Source organism: Lampris incognitus, chromosome 5 (genome assembly GCF_029633865.1).
Source record: "Lampris incognitus isolate fLamInc1 chromosome 5, fLamInc1.hap2, whole genome shotgun sequence".
In the NCBI taxonomy this organism is placed as follows: domain Eukaryota; kingdom Metazoa; phylum Chordata; class Actinopteri; order Lampriformes; family Lampridae; genus Lampris; species Lampris incognitus.
This window is the reverse complement of record NC_079215.1, coordinates 56314742-56341465: the sequence shown is the minus strand read 5'-3', so window position 1 is coordinate 56341465 and position 26724 is coordinate 56314742. Positions and strand designations below refer to the sequence as shown.

The 26724-nt window shown below is 47.3% G+C and overlaps 1 protein-coding gene across 1 annotated transcript in view; it reads left to right on the top strand.

The window, feature by feature from the left end:
• Positions 1-1898: 1898 nt before the first annotated feature.
• Positions 1899-26724, top strand: part of slkb (STE20-like kinase b) — a 32130-nt gene continuing 7304 nt past the window's right edge. The window contains exons 1-13 of the mRNA XM_056279776.1: positions 1899-2533; positions 4690-4854; positions 7725-7773; positions 8069-8218; positions 14502-14574; positions 14771-14965; positions 15479-15560; positions 17661-17792; positions 18096-18863; positions 21393-21523; positions 21856-21979; positions 23607-23786; positions 26326-26455. Coding sequence (XP_056135751.1) covers positions 2384-2533; positions 4690-4854; positions 7725-7773; positions 8069-8218; positions 14502-14574; positions 14771-14965; positions 15479-15560; positions 17661-17792; positions 18096-18863; positions 21393-21523; positions 21856-21979; positions 23607-23786; positions 26326-26455 — 2329 coding nt within the window. The 5' untranslated portion in view covers positions 1899-2383. The remainder of the gene's footprint in view (positions 2534-4689; positions 4855-7724; positions 7774-8068; positions 8219-14501; positions 14575-14770; positions 14966-15478; positions 15561-17660; positions 17793-18095; positions 18864-21392; positions 21524-21855; positions 21980-23606; positions 23787-26325; positions 26456-26724) is intronic.

Genomic DNA, 26724 nt, shown 5'->3' with positions numbered 1-26724 from the left:
CTGGGGTGGCAAGACTGTGTCCCAGAGGTGGCAGCTGCCACCCCTTGCCACCCTGTAGATCTGCCCCTGCACCCACCGTGATGCCTCGTCTCGACTGTCAATCACCCACCGTCCACGAACCCTGATAAAAATCTATAGCAGTGTTTCCCAACCCAGTCCTCAAGGAACCCCTATCCTGCAGATTTTCTTTGCAACCCTGAACAGGTACCCGTTTGTGGTTATTCAACCAATCAGCAATGAATTATGTCAGACGTTGCACACCTTGCATAATTAATTGCTACGATATGATTGGTTGAGTAAGTACAAGCAGGGCTACCTATGCAGGGTTATGTAAACTACTAATAAGACACGTTAGCCCCTAGCTAACGGATCTGACCCTTTAGCCGAGCGGTTAGCGCCTTGTGGTGCAGTACACCCCGTATCGAATCCCGCACCGGGCAAGAAAATAACCGGTTACATTGGTGGCAGCGGTGGGATCCGGAAGTGTGCAGATCCTCAGAAGTCTCTTCGGAGCGCGTGAAGAACAAAGCGCGAGGGCGCGCTTCCGGGGAGGGTGACGACTGTAAACTACTAATAAGACCCGTTAGGACCCTTTAGCCGAGCGGTTAGTGATGTCGCCTTGTGGTGCAGTACACCCCATATCGAATCCCGCACCGGGCAAGAAAATAACCGGTTACAGTTACAATGGAAATCTGCAGGATAGGGGTTCCTTGCGGACTGGGTTGGGAAACACTGATCCATAGGCTGCATCGTCCTTCTTAACAACTCTGTGGACATTAAAGCAGCGGTCAGGTGCGCTGCGCCCCCCCCCAACATTTTTAGCACCAGCCGCCACTGGTACACACCGCTGCGCACGATCATTCCACATAATGGTATCGATTTGTCCTGAAGAAGTGACCACGCTTGCGAACAGTTCGACTTCTGGTGTAAACAGTGCACATTTAAATTCAACGGCGAACCGATGATAAGGACACATGTAATCTAGCCACATCTACACAAAGTGGTTAAACTGCGCACACCTGGCACCTGACACGACTCCCGCATCTCCAGGATGTCTTTGACATACAGCCTGGCGAAAGCGGCGAAGACCGGATCCGATCCCCACAGCAACGAGGGGGGCTCCGCTTCTGGGTCCATTGTAGCCGCGGTCGGTGTTGTCATGACGACAAGCAGAAACGTATCAAGTCGTTTTTTCCCAACGCGGTCTCGTCGAATGGACACATTGTAGCTGCTCTTAGCTTGTGGATCGCGGCAAACGGTTCGAAAACGAGCCCCGGCTGCCACCGAGCGCGCTAACTACCGGTCACGTGACTTTGGGATCTCGCGTCTAGACCATCTATCCGTGCACGTTACAATATTATTTTTTTGCGATAACCTCCGTTTCCCGCCATAAATAAAACACGTGTGTTACGAGATTGCGACGCTGATATCCCCTTTCTTTTGTCAAAACGCTTGGCTTATCAGTTTGTTGTTTGTGCGTGCCTCGTTTGCGTGTCGCAAGGACTTCTGGGTAATGTGGTTTTGCGTACACGAAGACGCTCGTCTGTCCGGCCTTTGTCCGAGAGGAGCTAAACGTCGCTGTTGTTGCCCCCGCGCGTTTTCCCGGCTCGTCCTGCAGATCGCGAGGGGAGCTGCTCTCGCGGAGCGTATCGGAACGGCTCCCTAAAACGCTCGGCCTGTCGTGTGCGGCAAGCGCCGAGGCCGTGTCCAGCGCGAGGGACGCCAACGCAGAGCCGAGGTTGCGCGTGCGTTCGTGAGCGCGCTTTGACGCCAAATCCGCTAGATGGCCCGAGCTCGCGCAGAGAAGAGACGCGGTTGCGTTCGGCGCTCTGGACCGTAGCGCCGTGTCACCCGGGAGGGGAGGGGAGGGGAGGGGAGGGGGGGTGTGTATGGCTTATTCTACGGGACGCCATCGCCAGGACGGACGCGTTATAGCGGGATTTGTTCCTTCAGTTCGGTTTGACGGGTCGATCCCCGAGGGGCTGGTCGGGCCAGTAGGTCGGAAAGAGCTGGGAACGCCGACGAGCTCGCCGTGCTAACGGAACTTCTTCCCCCGCGTGGATTTCTGATGGCAGGGCGCGCTGAAACTCACTTTTGGGTCTAGAACTGGTGAACGATGCCCGGTGCGCGGAGGGGGACTCTGCCTTCTGGACTACACGGACCTTTGTCACGGGCCACGCGACGCTCCGCTCTTCATTGCCGTGAACGCGACGTTCCTATTTAAAAGGATACGCGTCTCTTGCGTGTCGGAGCATCTGCGCACACAATAGCGCCAATGCGAGACGACCGTTCGTTAGGATGCAGTAATTACAAACAATAATTAGCCGAGATCGATTTTTTTTGCTCAACTTCGCAGTTGAATGACCCCCCCCCCCGATTCAACATGTCATTTTTTAATTTCCGCAAAATATTCAAATTGGGCTATGAGAAGAAGAAGAAACAATATGAGCACGTCCACAGGGATGAAAATCCGGAGGAAATCTGGGAGATTATTGGCGAATTGGGAGATGGAGCCTTTGGAAAAGTCTTTAAGGTGGGTTGAGATTTGGTACCGCTGGTAGAGCCCCGTTGTCAACCCCCGAAGCTCAGCTCCTTGGGTTTGCGTTTCGTTTTGTCGTTGAGCACGTTTTGCTGTTACAACGGCAACATTGCTGGAGTCGCTCCGGACCCCATGCGCGGGTCTAAGGACAGGGGGCGTCGTGTTGCTGTAAAGCCCCCTGAGGCACATTTCTAATTTGTGATCCTGGGCTATACACATACAATTGACTTGACTTGCTGCTCTGCGGAGGTCTTGCTTTTCGTTTCCAAGCCTTCCAGAGTGGGACCATATCAGCCATGTGGCCTTGTGATTGAGTTGCCTCCAAGCTTGGTAACACCTTCCATGTTCCGTCACAAGAGGTGTCGCATCTCAACCGTTTTGCTATTTAACGTTTCGGTTCGTGTCTACCGTTAACCAGCTGGAGGCACGATGGGGTCTGACCAGGCGATCTGACCTCTTTCTGCTTGTGTTTGGTGGGTGGTAAAATGATGAAAATAACAACAGAAGTCCTATCCTCAGTCCTCAGTCCAGGCTGGAGTCTTACTTGAGCATATCCCAGTCATGATGACTGGCAGATATGTGCATTCCCAAAGGAAAATAAACAGATACTGATACTGTTGGTGGTGTCGGACAAAGTGTCTGTAATATTATACAAATGACAAATGATCACACCTGGAAGTTCACCAGCATCTGGCTGTTGGGTAGACTATCTGGTCCTCGGTAGTTTTGCAGAAACTCCGTACTCACTGGGCATCCTAGCCGTGTCCATGAAGTGCTGGATTCGCATTGACACTGAACCGAGCCGACCCAGTTTCAGACGAGTCCCTTTTTAAATTATGGTATTATTTTCCGTGAGCCTAACGCATAGCCAGCACCCAAAGCTTCATTTACATGACTGACTGAATTTTAGCGCTTGGGAGAGCTCCAGCAAGTCTGATACAAGAAGGCTTTCACTAAATCACCTGATTACTGCGCTTCCCTTTGTTTTCGGTGGCCAGATTCTGTTTTTGGACACTTTATGTAACGCTCAGCCCAGAATTACTTTGTGTTGTTTTGCCATAATTCATTTGATTGAAGCCTAATCTTTTCCCATTAGGATTTAGTTACAAATTCCCAGTCTTCCCGGTGTGCAGTTTTCCAGTCCCCCAGCAGCACATGGACTTCATTTGCCTTTTTACTGAGAGGCAATAACAGCTGAGACAAGCATCATTCGCCACAATGTTTATGTTTGCCATGCCAGTAAGGGAACTTCAGACACCAGTTAAAGCACATATATTTATTCGTGTGGGCCGGGGGCTGTCCAGCACAGTCGCAGATGAAATAAGCCCTGCCCTGATGAGTCTTGGACCGTCTGCACGCTCGCCACTGATTCACAGTTAAACAGAAGCCGATGGAGTGAATACTGAGGATTAAGTTGTGTTTTTGTTGCTTTTATTTCCTTTTTAAATGGCAGACACTAGTGTTGCCCCAGGGTAACACTGAGGTCACGAGGAAGGGGTTGAATCCCGCGTCGTTGCCACCACTTCATTGAGCACATCCTGCCTTCAGAGCAGCCAAAACAAGCACGAGAAATTTCCGTTTTAAAAGGGGACTGACAGTCGCCCTGCTGAGTTTACCAGCTGCACAGTGAACCAGAATGTGTCTGTTGTGTGTCGCTAGATCTTCTCTCAATCGTTGAAGGTATTTTGTCAAAATACCTTAAATTTTTAAATGAAGGCCAACACAACCTGCAGCCCAACACAAACCAAGATCTGCTGTCCATTACACATGTTAGTCAGAGCTCCTAATGTGGAATAAACCAAGACGAGACCAAGTAGGATTATGATTCCCAAGACGTGTCAGGCATTTCCTTTCAGAGCAAAATGTTCAATGTCACCATGTTGATTAAGCTGTTGCTGGAGCCCCCCCCCCCACACACACACACACATACACACAACCTCCACAAATAACCACATATACACATAGACACTTTTTTTATGACTGGACTTCTCTTGTACTTTTAATGGCACCAACAACACCAAGTAAAATTCCTAGTGCATGTAAAGCACCTGGCAATACAAGTCCTTCTGGTTCTGATTCTGTCAGACACAGCACTGAATAGACCGAGCTTATCTCCTTTTGTGTATTTGTATGTGTTTTTCACTGTGCAGGCCCAGAACAAGCAGACGGGCATCCTGGCCGCAGCCAAAGTAATTGACACCAAATCTGAAGAGGAGCTGGAGGACTACATGGTGGAAATTGACATCCTGGCCTCCTGCAACCACCAAAACATTGTCAAACTGCTCGATGCATTTTACTATGAGAACAAACTCTGGGTGAGTACAGAGAAGATCTGTCCCGGGAGTCTTGTGTCATCAGCGTATCTGATGATGCTTTCAGTGTGTCATCGGTTCAGCGTTCAGTGGTCCAGTGTTGCTGCAACAAGAACGTTGCTAGCCCATACAAGGCAAATATAAAATTGTTATAACAATAACAGCAACGTGATCAAATGCCAAAGTGCGTTTACAAAAATTCAGATGTTTTAATGTTATGTAACTAAAAGTGTCTAGTACTATCTTAAAATTAAAAATCTCCAATGCAACAATAGCATTGTGGAAGAAATATTTTCTCATGGTTTTACACTACATTAGAGAGCCCTTTGTGGGGGGGAGGGGGGCAGTTAAGGTGTGTTGTTGTTGTTGTTGTGTGAAGACATGAGCGACGTCATCCACAGCCCATATCACTCCACTACACTACTGTCAGCCTCTTCCACGTCTGGCTCACTGGAGTCTACTTATCATATTCCCAGACCAAAGTTCACTCGGTGGTGGAAGCAATCAGCTTTTAGAGTTGTTAATCATCAAACCTGATCATAACCCCCCCACCCCCCCCCCACCCAACTGATCATCAACATGTTTTTACTGAAAATGGTTTGCACGTGTTTTGATCAACAGTGTGATGTGTTTTAACACCTGAGGCGCAATGGTGTGGCGGTGGTTCCCTTCAATCCCCATTAGTTAAAGATCAGGTCTAGTTAACTTGACCTAAGGGCAGCCTCCCTCGCCATCATAAATATGAAGGTAGGACACAAGAGGACTGCACAGGGACTCTGTCAGACACCAACCAGGCAATTGGTGGGATGCCCGTCTCATACCAAAGACAATGCAGGATATGTACGCGTGATGATAAGATAACATACAGTAGATCGGTGTGGTACAGAACACGTCTTCCACTGAAGACCAACGCTTGAATTGAGGTCAGTTAACAAGATGTATATATTTAGCTCACATCTTAGTGTTTTGATAATCCTCACTCCCCCATCCTTCCCTAACAACTCCAACAGGCTCAGGTTAGTAGAACGCGGAGGAACATGAGGAGGATTCAGACAAAAAGAAAGGAAACATAATGCATATTTGACACTTTCAGCCCGGCGATTCAACACAGACATCCACAGAGACTCTGCACAGTCAGGACATTATCGACTGTCATGATTACCTGAGTATCCTGTTCCAATGCAGTCCAGTGAGTGCTCGGCCCTTTTCCTCCCCATTGTCCACTCAACAATGGCCACAGCCCAATGGAGTCTGCCTATTGATTTTTATCTGTGCTTAGATGACACCCGGGTGTGCAAGTAGGACATATTGAGTCTCCTGGCAATGAAAGAGTTGGTTTCATAAAATCGTAGTGTAGTCTGAGAGGTGGTAGTGTGGGACTACTAGACTTTGGAATATGACTGTTATGACCCATGTGGCACATTTCTGTCCACTACAATTTTGCCCCCTTTTCCTCTGCTGTGTAATGATATTGAATTTCAGTTCCAGCAAGACCAATTCTTGGTCTTGTTTTTATGTTGCTGTTGTTTTGTTTTTTTTGGGGGGGGGTTGTTTTGTTCTATGTGATAATGTTGACATTTAAGCTCTCGCTCTAGGCTTTGAATGAAGGGTGAGATCATGAGACCTCACATCCTCCCTGGCTGTGCACCACATGAGTGGATTTGAGCGTGTTTGTGTGAGTGCTCCCTGGTTCGACTGTGCACGCGCACTTGTGTGCGTCAAATCAATGAATGGTAGAGGAAGCCACAGCCCTTGGGCCCATATCGTTCTCCCTGCCTGCTGGCCCTGTTACAGACCACTGTGGGAGCCATTGTACAACAGCAGAGGCCCTAAAACAACAGCACGCCTACAGAGAAGCAACACCAGACGGCTCTGAATACTGAATAGACAAGACCGTCCCAAGACTTGTGGCTTTGTGTGTCTTGGAAGGGCTTTGTTGTTGAAGTCAGAACAATCTTGAAAAGCTTCGTTGAATGGTGAAACGTCATTAGACCTTCGCCAAAAGTAAGAGCTGGTCTTTTTTAGGATCGGCTTCAGTGGTTCTTAGGTTAACGATCGTCTTAAATTTAGGCTGACACCTAACCATTATATCAGCCACCCGTGGTGATGACATTGCGGGAGCGGGGCTTTGCCTCTTCGTACTGGGGCACCATAATAGCCACTCGTTCGGCTTTAGCCTCTTCCTTAGACCACGTTTGTTGTAAAATGAGTTGGCGTTGCGCCACGGGGCTGTCTATCATTTTAACCTTTTTCAACTGCTGCAGCCATACCCCCCACCCCACCTGAGGTGCTACGTGCAAAGCAACACTAATCCTATTTGAAGAACTCAGAATAAGGGCTACGGTCTGGCAACGCAGCCAGCAATTTTGCTGCAGCCTGAACCCTTTCTGCAATGTGGCCCCAACTGGGCCAATCCTCTTACATGAGTAGCCATATTGAAAGCTCCTAAATGCCTTTAAAGGCTCAATGTGTTTCATTCACTCGGCCTCGGGGGGAGTTTATTCTCAGATCGCTGTAGACAGCTCGGCATGGTGTTCGGGAACATGATGTGGAGGTCGTGCGTGTCCCATGCATGTCAGAGTGCATCAGGCAGGTGGAGTTGAGTGTTTCTCTCTCAACGTGGGAACTTATGGAAGAGAGAAGCACTAGAAGAGCAGCACTGACTCAAAGTGCGCTGTATTGTCTTCTGAATAAATTGACTTACACCTCTCTCTGTGCATTGTATAACTTTATTTTGCAGTCTTTTTATGATTAACCATGAAAGACTGGCTGTATTTTTATGTCAAGCCTCTGCAATTCTTAGCACAAAGCCTTTTTTTCCCTGAGTATTCAAAGAGTGTACTGCTGCTGTTGCTGTTTTCTCTCTCTGGCAGATCCTCATAGAGTTCTGTGCAGGCGGGGCCGTAGATGCTGTCATGCTGGGTGAGTCAGCATTTCTACTTTGCATTCAGCTTGGGAAGTCGGAATGGAAACTGTAGAAGGCAATTCATGTCACAAGCACTTGTATACAATAGCTGCAAACCGATCAGTCGACTGACAAACAATGTAAGACCTATAAGACCTAGACAACCTACAAAAAATGCATTTTTAATCAGTTACTTGATTTTTAGTTTCACTGAATGCTATTTATTACCCTACCTTAACAAATTGTAACTCAGTTAGGTGTGCTTACTCTGTGTTTCTACGACCCCATCCCCCCATACACACTGGCACACAGAGCTGGAGAGACCCCTAACGGAGCCCCAGATCAGAGTGGTGTGTAAACAGACCCTGCAGGCCCTCATCTACCTCCACGATAACAAGATCATTCACAGAGACCTGAAGGCCGGCAACATCCTCTTGACCCTGGATGGAGACGTCAAGCTAGGTGAGGTCAAAGCTTTCTGAAAATTCAGTTCCGTTGCCCAAACCAGGGGTTAAATTCTTATAAATGCTGGCCGTTTTGCAACCTAGAGATCATATCTTCCATCCTGGCGTCAGCTAACATCCTGTTTGATCCTTATTCTGTTCCACTGTTCTCATACCTTCAGATGACATGCAGCTATAGACCTGTGAAGAATCAAGTGTTCAATATGCTGACTGAGTAAATTTACCAAAATTCATCCACCCATCCACCCATTATCCAAGCTGTCCGAATTCGGGTCACGGGATGCTGGAGCCTATCCCAAAAATATCATTGAAAAAATAGTCCAAGTTCAAGAGGGCATATTTTTACCAGATTCGGTCAGAAATAAGGTGAAACTATACAGGATTGTTCAGTTGTGTGGCAAAAATCTATCCACGAAAGACGAGATCTTGGAGGAAGTTAAGAATTAGGGCCTTTTCGCTCCTTATATTTATGAATGATGGGGTGATGTATTTTTAGACCTGTAAAGGAGGGGGTCCGGGGGCTCTGTGAAGCTGTGGCAGGTATTTTCCGGGCATGGTTTGGGTCCATTTGTCCTCTTAGAGGGAAGCGTCACTACAAATCAATATGTATGAGGGGTCACTGAATGGTTTGATGAGGATGAACATGATGTAAATCATATGCTGTGGCCTTCACTGTCACCAGATCTCAACCCAACTGAACACCTATGGGAGACTTTGGACTGACGTGTTAGACAGTGCTCAGTGCTCTCCACCACCACCATCAGAACACCAAGTGAGGGAATATCTTTTAGGAAAATGGTGTTCTGTGTATGGTTGGGAGATTGTTTCTATTTTCATATCATCCAATTGTGGCAACTTGAGATTGTCGGGGTGGTGGGAGGGAGTGACATCACAGCATGCCAGTAAAATGCCAGCATGGATGACTTGGGCTTAGTGTCAAAGAAAAACGTAACAGTCGTATTTGGGAATGTTATGGGTTTTATCCAGATGCTAAAGGTGAGCCTTTTTTATGTTAGAATTTAATTTGGATTAAAATTTTGAATATGAATGCGACCTCCGGCACGCACTGGGGCAGTTTGCAGCTGAGTGTGGAATGGCTGGGATGAGAGTCAGCACCTCCAAGTCTGAGGCTATGGTTCTGTACCAGAAAATTGTAGATTGCTCCCTCCAGGTTGGGGATGAGTTGTTGCCTCAAGTGAAGGAGTTCCAGTATCTCGGGGTCTTGTTCACGAGTGAGGGTAGGATGGAGCGGGAGATTGACAGGCGGATTGGTGCAGCATCAGCAGTAATGCGGACGTTGTACTGGACCGTTGTGGCGAAGAAGGAGCTAGCCGGGAGGCAAAGCTCTCAATTTACCAGTCAATCTTCATTCCAACCCTCACCTATGGTCATGAGCTTCGGGTAGTGACCGAAACGGTGAGATCGCAGATACAAGCGGCTGAAATTAGTTTCCTCCGTAGGGTGTCTGGGCTTATCCTTAGAGATAGGGTGAGGAGCTCGGAGATCTGTAGGGAGCTCGGAGTGGAGCTGCCACTCCTTCGCGTCAAAAGGAGCCAGTTGAGGTGGTTCGGGCATCTGATTAGGATGCCTCCTGGGCATCTTCCTTTGGAGGTTTACCGGGCACAGCCACCTGGGAGGAGACCCCGGGGTAGACCCAGAATGTGCTGGAGGGACTACATGTCCAATCTGGCCTGGGAACGCCTTGGGATCCCCCAGGAGGAGCTTGAGGGCGTTGCTGGGGAGAGGGACATCTGGAGTGCCCTACTTAGCTTGCTGTCACCGCGACCCGACCCCGGAAAAGTGGCTGAAGATGAGATTTTGAATAATCATGATGAGCGTGGCTCAGCATCTGACGGAGCAATGCTGGAGCCTATCCCAGCAGTCATTGGGCAGCAGGCAGGGAGACATCCCGGACAGGCCGCCAGGCCATCACAAGGCCAACACACACAGACGTACATTGACACCTAGGGACAATTTAGTATGGCCGATTAACCTTTTGAAAATGTTATTTAAAATATTTAAACATTAAAAAAATGTATATAATAGCTCTATTCAAACATTGGCTCCCTTTTAAAAGTCTGCGTGTCTGTGCTTGGTGCAACAAAATCAAGGTATCATGTTCCATTTAATGTTATTATCTTATCTTTAATATCACAATCCAATTAATATCCATAACATTACCTACTCTTATGGAGCATAGAGCAACATTTTGGTGAGCAGGCATATGGAGAACAGAGATGTGAGGTGTCAGATCCATGGAAAAGAGGCGGCAAACTGGTCTGCAATTAAGGATTTAAAATTCACTCGTCACTTGTGTTGATTAACAAAACTCAGCGGGCAGAGATGCCGCTCCACCAGAAACATCTCAACATGCACAGTAGGGTGCAGATTCTAGAGATTATTTTTATAACATCTTAGTTCTGATAGTAATTTAGTTAAAATTGCTTTAAGAGGTTATTCCAGTATTTTTAAACCTGCCTATTTTTTCCACCCACACTTCAGCCAGCAGCTGTGAAACAGGCTGAGATGTAATCCTTGAGGGAAATTGTGCCCGTCGAAGTACATCCACTAAAAGTGCTTGTTTTTGCCACTGACAGAATCAGATTAAAAAGGGGACCAGAGAGTGTGCTCCAATTACTGGGGCATCACACTGCTCAGCCTCCCTGAGGAAGTCTACCCTAGGGTACTCGAAAGGAGGCTCCGATCAATTGTCAAACCTCAGATCCAGGAGGAACGCTGCGGATTCCGTCCCGGCTGTGGAACAACAGACCAACTCTTTACCCTTACGGAGGTGCTGGGGGAGGCATGGGAGTTTGACCAGCCAGTCTACATGTGTTTTGTGGACTTGGAGAACGCTTACAACCATGTACCCCAGAGCACTCTGTGTGAGGTACTGCAGGAGTATGGGGTACTGGGGCAGTTGCTACAAGCCATCTGGTCCTTATGTAACCAAAGTGAGAGCTGTGTCCGTATTCTCGGCATAAAGTCAAACACGTTTTTGGTGGGTGTCGGGCTCTGCCAAGAATGTCCCTTGTCTCTGATTCTGTTTGTGATATTCATGGACAGGATCTCAAGGCGCAGCCAAGGTTAGGACTGTGTCCATTTTGGGAACCTCAGAATTGCATCTCTACTCTTCGTAGATGATGTGGTTTTGTTGGCTTCACCAGAACGCGACCTCCGGCACGCACTGGGGCGGTTTGCAGCAGAGTGTGAAATGGCCGGGATGAGAGTCAGCACCTCCAAGTCTGAGGTCATGGTTCTCTACTGGAAAATGGTGGATTGTGCCGTCCAGGTTTGGGATGAGTTGTTGCCTCAAGTGAAGGAGTTCAAGTATCTCGGGGTCTTGTTCACGAGTGAGTATAGGATGGATCAGGAGATGGACAGACAGATTGGTGCAGCATGCTGATGCTGCCGGATGTTGTACCAGACCATTGTGGTGAAGAGGGAGCTGAGCCAGAAGGCAAAGCTCTCAATTTACCAGTCAATCTTCGTTCGAACCCTCACCTATGGTCGTGAGCTTTGGGTAGTGACCGAAAGGGTGAGATTGTGGATAAAAGCGGCTGAAATGAGTTTCCTCTGTAGGGTGTCGGGGTTCAGCCTTAGAGATAGCGTGAGGAGCTCGGACATCCGGAGGGAGCTCAAAGTAGAGCCGCTGCTCCTTCGTGTCAAAAGGAGCCAGTTGAGGTGGTTCAGGCATCTGATTAGGATGCCTCCTGGGTGCCTTCCTTTGGAGGTTTTCCGTGCACGTCCAAATGGGAGGAGACCCTGGGGTAGACCCAGAACTCACTGGAGGGACTACATGTCCAATCTGGCCTGGGAACACCTTGGAATCCCCCAGGAGGACGTTGCTGGGGAGCGGAACATCTGGAGTGCTCTACTTAGCTTGCTGCCACCACAACCCTACCCTGGAGAAGGGGCTGATGATGAGATAAGATGAGAATCAGATTGTTATTATAATTGTCTGACAACATTATGGAGAGGATCCCTACAGAGATGGACCTTTTTCTTTACCTTTTGCTTCCTCTGGTCTCTGTTGTAACATCACTTCCTACTATTTGCATGCAGGGGCATGGTTCCGGGTGTTTATAAAAGAAGTCACCCAAATCTTACCACAGCTGACCATTCATTCGAGTTAGCTTAGCCTGAGACACAGAGGAACTGCTAGCAATAATTTATTTCCTTGTGTCAGGCTATGGTACTGCAAATTAATGATCAGCTGTGATAAGATTCGGGGTGACTTCTTCTTTGGTAAACATCTGGAACCACACCCCTGCATGCAAATGGTAGAAAGGGATGTTACAACAGAGACCAGAAGAAGCAAAAGGATCCCTTCCATAATGTTGTCAGACACTTATAAATAATGATTTGATTCTGTCAGTGGCAAAAACAAGCACTTTTAGTTGGACGTACTTCGACGAGCACAATTTCCCTCAAGGATTACATCTCAGCCTGTTTCACAGCTGCTGACTGAAGCGTTCTCACTCAGTACTGGACCAATTCCAAACATGTTTGTCCCTATTTGTCCTTTAGAACCCAAATGATGGAAAAATAGGGCCCAGGTTTAAAAATACTGGAATTACACTTTAATATCGGCTTAGGAAAAACCAGTGGTCGATCGTCCCTTCAATCATCAAAATATGATCCGATCACCAATCAGCGTAAGCCTGGTTCCATCCCTCCAGTAGAGTTCAGAGAGTTGGAGAATCTACGACAAGGAGCACTGAAGCTGTTCTGGAGGCTCGTGGTGGACCAACACCTCACTAACACACTTTATGTTGGGTTTTCCTTTCATTTGCCATCTTTCCAACACATGCACACACTCTACATATATATATATATATATATATATATATATATATATATATATATATATATATATGATTTCACTGTCCACCGATGTAGACAAGACCATGTTCTGCAGTGCTTCATAAAGCCAAATCTCAAACACGTTCTTTCCATGTGTGGTCAGTGGTTTGGATCCGGACTATTGCAAGTTGTGCATTAAAAGCTGTATGGAAAGATGTCATGTTGGCAAACCCACCTTTTTATGTTTATTTTCTTTGCATTGGCCTCTTCTATAGAGAGGGAAAATGCAGAAAAGTCATCAGTTGCACGTTTAAAGACGCACTGAAATGACTCTTGTAATTTTCCTTCATTTAGCCAATTAGCTATTTTCCAAAGTAACTCCTTCTGTCATCTGATAAAACTTGTAATGTCTTGCATTTCTTATATCAGCTCATATTTCTTCTCTCTCCTGGAAGTAGCTTTTTCTTTCCTGTTCATCCATCCATCCATTATCCAAGCCGCTTATCCCAGTCAGGGTCGCGGGATGCTGGAGCCTATCCCGGCGGTCATTGGGCGGCAGGGGGGGAGACACTCTGGACAGGCTGCCAGTCCATCACAGGGCCGACACATGGTCCTTCCCATGTGCCAATTCCACATACTAATAAGGAAACAAACACTTAGGCAGGCAAGGACATCCGTCCTCAGACTATCGTTTTAACTTCAAACCAAAAAAATAATCAAAGCTGTCTTATCCTTCACCTCCTGGAAAACTGTACTGCCACCTCTGTCCATGTTTCCAGACTGTTGTCAGGTAGCTATCTTTCAAGTGATAGGGGAAAATGAAGCTGCGTTGTGTGAGGAAGCAAGGATCCTCAACAGTCTCACACTAACGATTCATTTGGACTGGATCTACATCAAAGTAAAGAAGAGAAACGCTCTCCAAAAAAAAAAGCCATTGCAGCTCATTATTTAAAATAATGACCCAAAATAACTAAAATTTTTTCATTTCCATAGGCCAGACTGTCTAAAAGGGCGTGCCAGGCTGCAGTAGACTGGGTAGTTGTCAGTGCTTCCTTCGTGTGCAGCAGCCGTTGTGCGATCCTCCTGGCACAGTGTGCGCACCAGACTTCTCCAGAAGGATGAGTCACCGCCGGTGGATGGAAACAAGCTCAGTGTGTTGATCCACAACAGGCGTTTTATTTAGTGACATAACACAACAGGCTGCTTCTCCTTTGCTGTGACAGTATCCTCACGAGCCATCACCCGTGATAGGAACAAGGCGTGACGTCACCGCACACGCAAATGCAGCGAGGCTGTTAGAAAATCCTACGGTTTCCCAAGCTGTTGCGGTACATTTCATACCCAAATTAGATTAGCGACTCTGCCGTGGGGTTTTTTTGTGTTGTTTTTGAATATTTGTTTGATTTAGCTGGTTGTGGGAAACGAAAGCAGCAGTGTCCCTCTATCTAATCTGTGGTAAATCACTTGTCTTTCAGCTGACTTTGGAGTTTCTGCCAAAAATACCAAGACCCTGCAGAGACGAGACTCTTTCATAGGGACACCATACTGGTAAGTGAGCAAAAAAGCAATGAAAAGGTGACATAATCATCTAGGGAGGTCAAATGCAGTTGCAGAGTTTACCTGGTCTTTAGGAAAGTGGACTGAACTCATCAAATCCTCACATCGGCCCACACTTTTTTGGGGGACAACAGTAAGGACTACAAATCCCACATTTCTTGTCACTGGTGTATCTTCCGCTTCCCAGGATGGCACCGGAGGTGGTGATGTGCGAGACGTCCAAGGACCGTCCGTATGACTACAAGGCTGACATCTGGTCTCTGGGGGTCACCCTGATTGAGCTAGCACAGATTGAGCCGCCTAATCACGAGATGAACCCCATGAGAGTCCTGCTGAAAATAGCCAAGTCGGATCCTCCCACCCTGATGCAGCCGTCGCGCTGGTGAGTGCCGGCTTAGCCGCTCTTGGGCATTGGCGTCGCCCCAATCAAGGCAGGCTTGATTATGTGATACCCAGGCACCATGTGCAGCAACAGGGAAGCACAGAGGTTCTTTAGTTGCTTTAGTGATAAATACAAAGGGCGTTTTGGGAGATGGTGTTTGTTGTGTATGATTCATATTTTGTTTTCACTTCAGAAATCAAAGACAGAGACATTGTCAACCCTGCAGTCTAAGAAATTAAACTTGTGGTTTGAACAATAGTATAGTATATAATATTAGTTAGTGCAGTCGCCTCACAGCAAGAAGGTCCTGGGTTCGAGCCCTGGGGTAGTCCAACCTTGGTGTGTCGGCCCGGCCCTGTGATGGCCTGGCGGCCTGTCCAGGGTGTCTCCCCACCTGCCGCCCAATGACTGCTGGGATAGGCTCCAGCAGTCCGCTTCAAATAATGGATGGATGGACTATAATACATCACATCATATTATGACCTGTATGTTGGCCCATCTGTTTTCATTCAGGTCCTCAGATTTCAGCGACTTTCTGAAGAGGTGTCTGGATAAAAACGTGGACAACAGATGGAGTTCAGCCCAGCTTCTACAGGTAGCATCACACACACACCCACACACACACTGCTTCCCTTTCCTCCCATGGTATTCTCTCTCACACACTAACCACACTAGCCCCACTTGGCTCACCTCAACCTCCGTCTGTGCACCACCTGCCACCGTAAGCACAGGCAGCCATTTTGCCTCTGAGTCAGAGACGGCATCTGTTCACCTGTACGGGACATCTGTGTCTGGTATGGTGCAGAGTGTCCAAGTAGGGCTCACACTTATCCCTTCATGCGCCAGCCGACGTAAGCGGAATAGGCTTTCTTTTTCCGAAGGTGTTTAAGGTGCCCTGCCAAGTCACAGCCAGTCAATTTCAAGCGAACAGGAAGCCGTAAGGACGTGTCCGCACCAACACGTAGAGGAATTTGCCGAACGGCACCGCAGCAAAAGGATTGTCTTAGGTCGGTGAGAGGCTCAATGGGCTTGAAAATACAGGACAGCAGCCTGCCCCCGCTGAAGGTCTTGATCGCGAAGAAACTGTACATTCTGAGGCCGGCGAAAAAATACGTTCAGCAGATTGCCAAGCGAAAGGTGAGGTTATTTGGGGAATTAATCATGTTTTGTTTTAAATCCGCTAGAGTTCTGTCAAAGATTTAATGATCTGGATTTACATAGTATGAATAGTTATGTGACACCTCATGGAAAACATCTTCCTAATGGAGGCCGTTCTTCGGAGGACCTTGTGTTAAGAAAACGTGCGTTTCCAAAACGGAAATTAGATCTCTGTATTACCGACGTACTTTGAAGAGGAGTGCCGGGAATTAAGACTTGGTTGCTGATTACTTCATTACATCCCGATGATGGCATTGTAGAACAAGCCAACAGCATCACGTCCTCCCCACCCATGATGTGTTGATCAGCTCCCACCATTAGTTTAGCACAGCACTGTAAACCTTCTGCCTGTGTAGTATGAGATGATTTGTTCTGTCGCTTTATTCTCGATATCTTCTGATACATTTTGTTAGTCCCCTCTTTGTGACAGACACATAACACTTCTTCGGCAGTCCATCGAGACGATGATGACTGCGATACAGTTTAAGCTCGGTGAGCACGCCCGTGGGCCATCGGGCCCACATTAGAGCGACAATATCGTCCACATTTGTCACAGACGAATGTTGCTTGAGTTGGTCTGTCACGAGTGCTTTTCCCATTGAGCTCCCCTCACAACATGCCTTGTACAGTAGTTAAGACAGTCGGCGATGTGCCGCCGCCGAACAGCCTCTCTGGACCTCAGAACCCATTCCTAAGTGGTACACCGTAGTGCAACGGGCTCAGTAGATAAAGAGGTTGACCCACAGTGACAGTTTACGTGTCAAGTGATGTCATCCATTGACCAACAGAGTGGTTCCTCTGCATGCCATCTGATGTTTGTACCATTGGTCTAATAGAGCTCATGATCCTATTGGGCTCTTCTGCCGCAAACACCATCGAGCGCCCTGCCGCCCACGCCTTCTTGGATTTGAATTCGGAGTTACCCTCCCCTAGCCTTTGCCTAAAGAGGCAAGTCTACAAGGCAGTAGAAACTAGTTAACCCATAGCAGGGGGCTGGTTCGTGGGCATCAGGGAATATCCACACACCGGTGGGCCTGCGTACCGCACATCTAGGGGCCAGACCTCCTCCGAGCCCCTTGTAGTTCAGTCAGGGCTCAATGTGTACCCACTTATCATGTGCCACCACGAGGAGGCACTACATAGGGCTTGGTGTTGGAGAGGCTATGTACTGGCTGGGAGAGGCTTACGTGCTCGGCTCTCCTGTTCGCATTTCTGCTAGCCAGCGATGAAGGTTGACAGTGAGACGTGACAGGCACAGAACACTACACCAACACACTAGACACGTCACAACAACCCCACTTCTTACACAAGAATGTCAGACACACCAGACAGACACATAGCACTACAGTGTGACGAACCAGCAAATGGACAGAGGGAGATCCGTAGCACTTCCCTCCCCCTCACTCTCATCAGGGTGGGAGACAATGAGGAGCTCACAGGATCATGTTTAGTGCACCAATTTTAATGGAGATACAATACTAAATCTTGATTTGCCAGTAAAACGTTCGTCTTCCGTGTGCCTTTCTCTTGTGCGCAGCACTCATTTGTGACCAGGGTGACAGACAACAAGCCACTGAGGGAGCTGATAGCAGAGGCCAAGGCTGAGGTCACTGAGGAGATTGAGGAGCACAAGGAGGAAGAGGAGGAAGAGGAGACAGAGCCACAACTGGTGGGTAGTTCTACCACTTACATTTGCATTGTTGAGAAAAAAAGCGAACGATTGTGTATTTTCTTGGCCCCTCTTCTTTTTCTTAGAAAACACTGGGTTCCAGTATGATGAGACAGATCAAGTGAAGCTTATTCTTTACTGAACAAGTGTGTCTTTAACCTCAAGTAATACTACTGTAATACAATTTGGAGTATTTTGTGTTGGTTTTAATCATGAGTGAAGGAGAAAAAGTGACTGTTTAAGTGAACTCACAAATTGTTTTTTTTTTTTTGTCAACTTTCTTTTTCAACCGCTCTGCTGCAGGGCCACAAACGGGCTCCATCTGATGCCAGCGTAGCCAGCTCTGAAGATGAGAAGATCCCCCTGTCTCCCTCCAACTTGGAGTCAGTCCCTGAGAAGGTCGAGCCTGTGTTGCCCACATCTGATGTGCTCCCTGTCGCCAACCATGTTGTAGACACTGGCTTTGTTGAGAATCCCACCGCTCCCGAGACTGAAGGGCCAATAGAGGTGACACCAAGCACTGCGGTTGAGGATGAAGCGATGGAAGACAAACCAACAGGGGAGCAGGTTGTTGAACCAGCAGTAGATGCTACTTCAGATGAACCAGAGACCAAACCTGAACTGCCAGCCAAGGAAATGGAACAATTGGAAATCTCCAATGAGGATGAAAAGGAAATGGACACAGCTGAGGTCCCAGCCACTCTCGAGGACACTGGTGAGGATTCAGAGGTCACTGTAGCTCCTCAGGAAGAAAAAATGGAAGTCGTGGAAGAACCCAGCCAAGCAGCTGAGGAGGAAAGTGAAGAGAACCTTTACAAACATCTAAAGGTGACTTTGACACTGCCAGGGGAAGACAAATCTACTCTGAAAGAGAAGGATGGAGAGAAGCAGAGTGAAGAGGATGAAATGGCTGACAAAGAGAAAATTGTTCCAGACAAGGCTGTGGACAACAAAGACAGGGATTTGGACTCGAGGAGTGGTTCGGCTGCAGATAACAGCAACATAGACCTTAACCTTTCTATCTCGAGCTTCCTCTCCAAAACAAAAGAGCCAGGATCCGTCTCTATAAAGGTAAAACGCCGTAACATTAACTCCAATATAGGAGTATTGATGCAAAACCTGTATGGCATTGAGGTGCCATTATATGTCAGCTCTTGCAAATAACCGAAGGAGTATTAAGACAGGAATACACTTATACCAGGTCATAAATGATTATGTAAGTACTGGGAGATTCTGTAAGGGGTCTTATATGTGAGCCAAACAAGGCAGATACAGTAAAACCAAAAAGAAGTCATAGCGTTGTTTGGCTGGTCGTAATACCATTTCTTTTCACCATTCACAGCTCACTAGTCCATCATTTCCCTCTGACAGCTTTACGAGGGTAATTTCTGTCTTTCCCGTTGCTTTCTCTCATATGCACTGCTGACAGTAACAGTTGCATTGTTTTGTTTTTTTTAATTATTGTTTTTTGGCATTTTTTACTTTTATTGGACAGTAAAGAGGCAGGCAAGAAATGGGAGAGAGAGAAAGAGATGGGTATGACATGCGACAAACGTTGCTGGCTGGAATTGAACCGGCGACAGTTGTGACCATGTGGCCACGTGGTATGCACTGTAACCATTCGGCTACGGAAGGGCCCCCGCATTGTGTCTGTCTTATTTTGAGCATGACTGAGTCTACCTTTCAAAAGAACACATGCAAGCAGGACAACAAAATATCAAAAGATACATCTGTAAACAAAGGAGAGGGGGAAATGGGGTCCCTCAAGGCAGATGCAGCATATTCAATCAATTTAGTTTTGTTTGGTAGCATCAGAGCTAGATGGAACAAGTGTCAGTTCTGTTCATATCAACATGCAAAAGCATACTGTTGGTGGTGATGAAGAGGACACCTTCTGATGACCTTAACCCCTAGGCTGAGATAAACACATGGAGTCAGTGTAGGGATGGAATCAGTGTAGGGATGGAGCTAGTGTAGGGATGGAGTCGGTGTGGGGATGGAGTCAGTCAGTGTAAGGATGGAGCCAGTGTAGGGATGGAGTCAGTGTAGGGATGGAGCCATGGAGCCAGTGTAGGGATGGAGTCGGTGTGGGGATGGAGCCGGTGTAGGGATGGAGTCAGTCAGTGTAAGGATGGAGCCAGTGTAGGGGTGGAGTCAGTGTAGGGATGGAGTCAGTGTAGGGATGGAGCCATGGAGCCAGTGTAGGGATGGAGTCAGTGTAGGGATGGAGCCATGGAGTCAGTGTAGGGATGGAGTCAGTGAGTCAGTGTAGGGATGGAGTCAGTGAGTCAGTGTAGGGATGGAGTCAGTGTAGGGATGGAGCCATGGAGTCAGTGTAGGGATGGAGTCAGTGAGTCAGTGTAGGGATGGAGTCAGTGAGTCAGTGTAGGGATGGATCCAGTGTAAGGATGGAGTCAGTGTAGGGATGGAGTCAGTGTAGGGATGAAGTCAGTGTAGGGATGGAGCCATGGAGTCAGTGTAGGGATGGAGTCAGTGTAAGGGATGGAGCGATGGAGTCAGTGTAGGGATGGAGTCAGTGAGAGAACAACAAACATTTAGACTAGCAGTAGCTACCCATTACACCAGCAACACATTTGTTAAAAGAGCTATGTTGCTGGTGTAGCACTAGGAACGACCGGGATTTCCCTCCTACCTAAAACGACCATGGGCAGTCAAAATGACCGCTGGTTTTTAAACTCTATATTCTGTCAAGACAAATACCCAGTTGAGATATTAATGCATTACATGTGTTAGTATGTCTGTTATGAAACTAACCGACACCAAAATGACCATTTTAACAACTTTAATACTATTTTTCAAACAATTTAAAATGGCCGCTGTCCAACGCCTGTAAATACTGCAATACGTCGGTGGTAGTCATGGTGCGTCTGTAACAGCGTCTGTAACCAGACATGTTGGAAATAATCAGAAATGAAGTTCAGACTGTTCCTCTGCACTGGAGGACGCTAGTGTGTTTCTAGGACAGAGCCATGAAGTTAGCGAAGGAAATGATGCGACCAACACACGTCATAAATAGTGACATGACGCGCACGATCACGCAGAAATTATGAGACGGTCATGTTGAACGCTCCTGACTGTTTTATTTTTTGTGCGATTGATCTAAAACTCATTTTAATGTAAATATATGCAATTTTAGGAGCACTCAGGGAGCGGCGGGTCTCTTTTTTTTCACAAAGTTATTGAACTTTGAAAATCCAAAACCATCAAAGTGACGGCCTTGGTCTTTTGAGGGTTTCAAGTGGCTACTCCCAGTCTAAATTTATGTTGTTCTCTCACTGACTATTTTGTGGTATGTTTTACCCCAGGCTCTCAAAATGGGGCAAAGCAGAATTTCGTGACGCTTGCTTTGCTTGAAAATGTATCACTTCAATATGTAATATACCAAATGAATTTAAAAGATGATACAAAAGGGCTATATTTCAAGTAATACTTCCCTCATTATTTGTTTACAGTGGGGGCAAAATATAAGGGACAGGATATGGAGTAATTTTTTTTTTTGGAGGCGGGGTCAGATGAGGAGGGCCAGTCTCTCTCCTACCTCAAAGTAAAGTCTCCTTTTTTTTTTCCTGTCTCCCTCAGGACACTAGGCGCCAGAAGAAGACGTTAAAGAAGACCCGTAAATTCATCGTGGACGGCGTGGAGGTCAGCGTGACCACCTCGAAGATCATCACAGACAATGACACCAAGAACGAGGAGATGAGATTCTTACGGTAACCAGCCTTACTGGCTAAAAAGAAACGCCGCCTGTGTGTCACATACAGACGATTTGCAGACAAACAAGTTCTGCGGCGGGCCAAGTTTAGAGCCCGACCGCACTAAATGGTGTACTGAGAATAATCCGTTGTTTGTAATCAATGGGTGGTATTGTTAATCCCCTCATATTTTCAAATTAACATTTCAAATCTCAGTGCAATCCCTCCTAAAGAGATTCTGTTTGTTCCCTGCCTCAAGCTGATATCCCGTGGGGGGAAAAAAAAGCTACATATTTCACATATTTTCTATACATTTTGTTTTCCCCCCTCTTCTCCACCCCCCTCCCCAGGCGCCAGGAACTGAGAGAGCTGCGCCTCCTGCAAAAGGAGGAGCAGAGGGCCCAGCAGCAGCTGAGCAACAAGCTGCAGCAGCAGAAAGAGCAGCTGTACCGACGCTTTGAGCAGGAGACCACAGTGAGTGGCTCGTCTTCCCGTTTACTTCCCGTTTACTAACCTGCTCCCTGTTCTTAACTTTGGTTCCCTCTAACCCCTTTAAGTCCAGTCTGACCAGCATCCGGGTAGTCCGGCCCTATCCCAGCAAGATAGCTGACATAGCAAGATAGTGAGAATAAGATTGAAGGGGCGTCCGGGTAGCGTAGCGGTCTATTTCGTTGCCTTCCGACACGGGGATCACTGGTTCGAATCCCTGTGTTACCTCTGGCTTGGTCGGGCGTCCCTACAGACACAGCCGGCCGTGTCTGCGGCCAACTGAACTGGGGGGAATAGCGTCCCCCTGGTGAAACTCCTCACTGCCAGGTGAAAAGAAGCAGCCGGTGACTACACGTGTATCAGAGGAGGCTTGTGGTAGTCTGCAGCCCTCCTTGGATCAGCAGAGGAGGTGGAGCAGCGACCAGGACGGCTCGGAAGAGTGGGGTAATTGGACGGGTACAATTGGGGAGAAAAAGGGGGGGGGGGGATCCACAAAAAAAAAGAGAAGAAGATTGAATAAGATAAGATTGGCAGCACGGTGCTGCAGCGGTTAGCACTGTGGCCTCACAGCAAGAAGGTCCTGGGTTCGAACCCCGGGGTTTTCCAACCTTAGGGGTCGTCCCGGGTCGTCCTCTGTGTGGGGTTTGCTTGTTCTCCCCGTGTCTGCAGTGGGTTTTCTCCGGGCGCTCCGGTTTCCCCCACCATCAAAAGAAACATGCATGTTGGGGGCTAATACTCCTGTCTGTGCCCCTGACCGAGGCGATGGACAGAAGAACTGGAGTTGGTCCCACTGCTCTTAGCTACACAGCTAGCATGGGTTAAATGCAGAGGAGAATTTCCCACAGGGATTCATAAAGGATATCAAAATCCAAAAAAAGGAAAAAGGATCAGACCAGTCTCGCTCAGTTTGTACCCATTTCGTCTCAGTTTGAGCATAGGCGTTGTAGTTCCTCCCATCTCTGCTTTCATAAACCCTCGCCCCCACTGCTGTTACCTCACCGGGCCCTTGTGGCTTATTTATGGCCCTGGCAGTGTAACGCCGGCCGTCCCTGAGCGCCATATTTAGAGCCAGTCTTGACCGACGGTCAAAGGTAGCATTCTTGCGGCAGTGGCCTCTGATTTGTGTTCACAACGTCAGCTTACTTTAGGTCGATGTACAAGAAAGTGTATTTAAGAATCCGGTAACACTTGTTAATAACTACACAAACGAAGCATTAGTTAAGTATTAGTAACTGCTGAATTCATCATTTGTAAAGCAAGACATGCACCAGTGGTTAGTGAGGGGCTGGCGGTTCAGGTTTGGTCTCTAGCTGTTTATAAATACTTACTAATACTGCAGTTCGTAAATGGTGTACTGAGAATAATCCGTTGTTTGTAATCAATGGGTGGTATTGTTAATCCCCTCATATTTTCAAACTAACATTTCAAATCTCAGTGCAATCCCTCCTATCTCTCTCTCTCTCTCTCTCTCTCTCTCTGCATTCTGTCATTATTAATTCATCAGTGTTGGTAAAATCCAAAAAAGCTCTGAGTGACCCATTTAAAGGTTAGTATTTTGCTCGTAATGCTACCTCAAATGCCCCCCCCCCCCAAACGCCCCCTCCCCCTCCAGAGTAAGAAGCGTCAGTATGACCAGGAAGTGGAGAACCTCGAACGGCAGCAAAAGCAGACCATCGAAAGGCTGGAGCAAGAGCACACCAATCGGCTCAGGGACGAGGCCAAGCGCATCAAGGCCGAGCAGGACAAGGAAGTGGCCAAGTACCAAAACATGCTGAAGAACCGCAAGAAAGAGGTAGGCGTCGGACCCCTCTGCTGCCCTATTGCAGTCCAAAGTGGGGTGGCTTGGGTTTGCACCGTTGAGAGGGTTCCCCCCCAGCCTTTACGTATGGGCTTTGCATATCATCCCTGTGTTTGCATGGGCTCTCCCGCCCAGTCACATGGAGGCCGGTTAATGGCAGACGGAGTTGGTCATCGGGCACTGCACAGCGGCTTCCCACTGCTCCTATAGCTACACAGCCAGGATGGGTTAAATACAGAGAGAGAATTGCCCCACGGGGATCAATAAAGAAGTAAAAGGGTTATAACTTCAAGCCTCTGATGGGGATAGGACACTTTGATGGCCCTGTAATGTCCCTATTTATAGTAAGGTGTCATGACGCACACACACACAGACACACACACCTCTCTGGTGTGTGTTATGGGTGTTTATGTAACATTGCTTTAGCTGGTCAAGGCGTAGGTCATCTACACCTGCCACTGCTCATCTGTGTGCTCATGTAGCGCCGTCGCATCGCAACGACGAATCGAACCGCTGCTCTCGTGTAATTTCCATCCGCCCCCGCTGTTAGTGGTTACCTAGGCAACAGGCCCAAACAGGAAGTTACAGTCGCACAAGCGGCTGACTAACGTCATCAGGGAACATATCAAAGAAGACATCGGAGACGGGGGCGGTTCAGCCCAGGTCGTTTTGTTTATTTCCTGAACACATCTGACCATCTCTCTCGCTTAAAGGTGCTATGTGTAGTGTTGTTTTTTTTCTAAATATGATTTATTTATAAGATTTTCAACACATATACAACAACATAACGTAGCATAACATGAAACGCATAATTTTTAAAAGAAAGCAACAAGAAAACGTTCAAGACAAAACAAGACGGTGACAGTAACATACTAGACATACTGTGTGCTTTTTATATGGGGAAAACAGGAAGTGCAAGATGTTGGTACAGTGCGGGGGGGGGGGGTTACCTGGTCAATGGGGACAGAATCCAGTTGGAGGGACCTGACATGCCCCAGGAAAGATTGCCAGTTTTTATAAAATTGTCCATAGATAGGGCATCTTTTATCCAGTGGGTATGAGAGGGGGGGGGGGGTGAGGGCTCTTCCAGTGCATCAGAACAACACGCCTGGCTAATAATGTGAGAAAAGCTACAAGTTCCGTAGAATAGGATGGCAATGAGTGGCCAGTGGGTAGGACATAGCTATATACTAGGACATAGATATATAGGACATAGATATATAGGCCTGGTGGCCTGTCCAGGGTGTCTCCCCGCCTGCCGCCCAATGACTGCTGGGATAGGCTCCAGCATCCCCACAACCCTCAGAGCAGGTTAAGCGGTTCGGATAATGGATGGAATGGATATATAGGGCATAAATATATAGGACATAAATATATAGGACATAAATATATAGGGCATACATATATAGGGCATACATATATAGGACATAGATATATAGGGCATACATATATAGGGCATATATATAGGACATAGATATATAGGGCATACATATATAGGTCATACATATATAGGACATAGATATATAGGGCATACATATATAGGACATAGATATATAGGACATAGATATATAGGACATAAATATATAGGACATAGATTTATAGATGAGCTATTTGTAATTTTACTTGAATCGTGACCACCCTCACTCAGTGACATGAATAACAAATCAGAACCAAAAAAAAGCCATTTCTAATATGTTGTTATTGTTGCAGCAAAACAGCCCAGTGGGCCCAGCCCCCTTTACATGTCTATGTGAGGAGTGGCAGAGCGGTGGGTCGTTTTCATTCTCCTCCATTCTGCATCCACCATCACTGATATGTGCTAGTCATATTATGCTTCAGTAAAGTTGAAATAAAACATTACCTTCAACTCTCTTCCTGTTTTTTAGGGCATAAGGATGCGGGCAACACAATACAACGACCATCTGTTGTACTTGTGTGCATTTAGATCAGTATTATAACCACTGACGATGTCGCTGGTGTTTAAATGTGCCGTTGCACTTTGTCTGCTGTGCCAATTAGGTTGGACTACTCTAACCATGTGGTGCAACAATTACCCATCCCCTCTGGTTTACCCGTTCAAGCCATGCTTAGCCCGAGGTTATCGTGGCAGAAAGAGTGCGTCTGGGCTGGCAAACACACACCCACACACAATTAACCTCTTTATGACTATCCTACTTATTTCTGTGATTCTGTGATGGCGCTACCTGTTACAGGAAGCGGTGTTTCCTGTGTGTGGAGGAAATAGATATAACCATGGTGCTTTTAGAAGGCTGTGATTGCTCGGGACCGTGTGGGATGAGAATTCAGAAAAATGTGCTTATTTTGCAGATTCATTTAAATGCAAACTCCAGCTTTTTTTGTGTGTGTGTGTGTGTGCGCAGTTGTGAAGATGTTAATTGTATGCAGTGTCAAGGGTGGAGTTGGTGTTTTCCAGGTCGCGTCGGTCCCGGTCAGATGTGAGCTGGAGAATTTTTTTTTATTTTATTTTTTTCCCCCCTGGCATCAGTCGTAATCTTTGTCTTCCATCCCTCAGGAGCAAGAGTTTCTGCAGAAGCAGCAGCAGGATCTGGACAGTGCCCTGAAGAAGATCATCCAGCAGCACAAACACGAGCTGGCCACCATCGAGAGAGACTGCCTCAACCACAAGCAGCAGCTCCTCCGAGGTATGTAATGTGTGCTACCCCTGGAAAACCAGGTGGCTGGAGCACTTGTGTACTTCAAGATGCAAAACGGATGAAATCCTCTCCATGAGAATGTCTCGCTCACTTCTCCACACTGTCGCACACTCCCGCGATTGTTCATGCCCTTTCTTTGGAGGCCATCTCAATCCAGTCAGCCGTTTCAATCCACTTAAAGCAAATGCAAAGAATCGCTTGCAGCTTCTACTTCGTAAGTTTGGCTGATCGCCTTGTGACTTGTTCAGCCTGTTCCC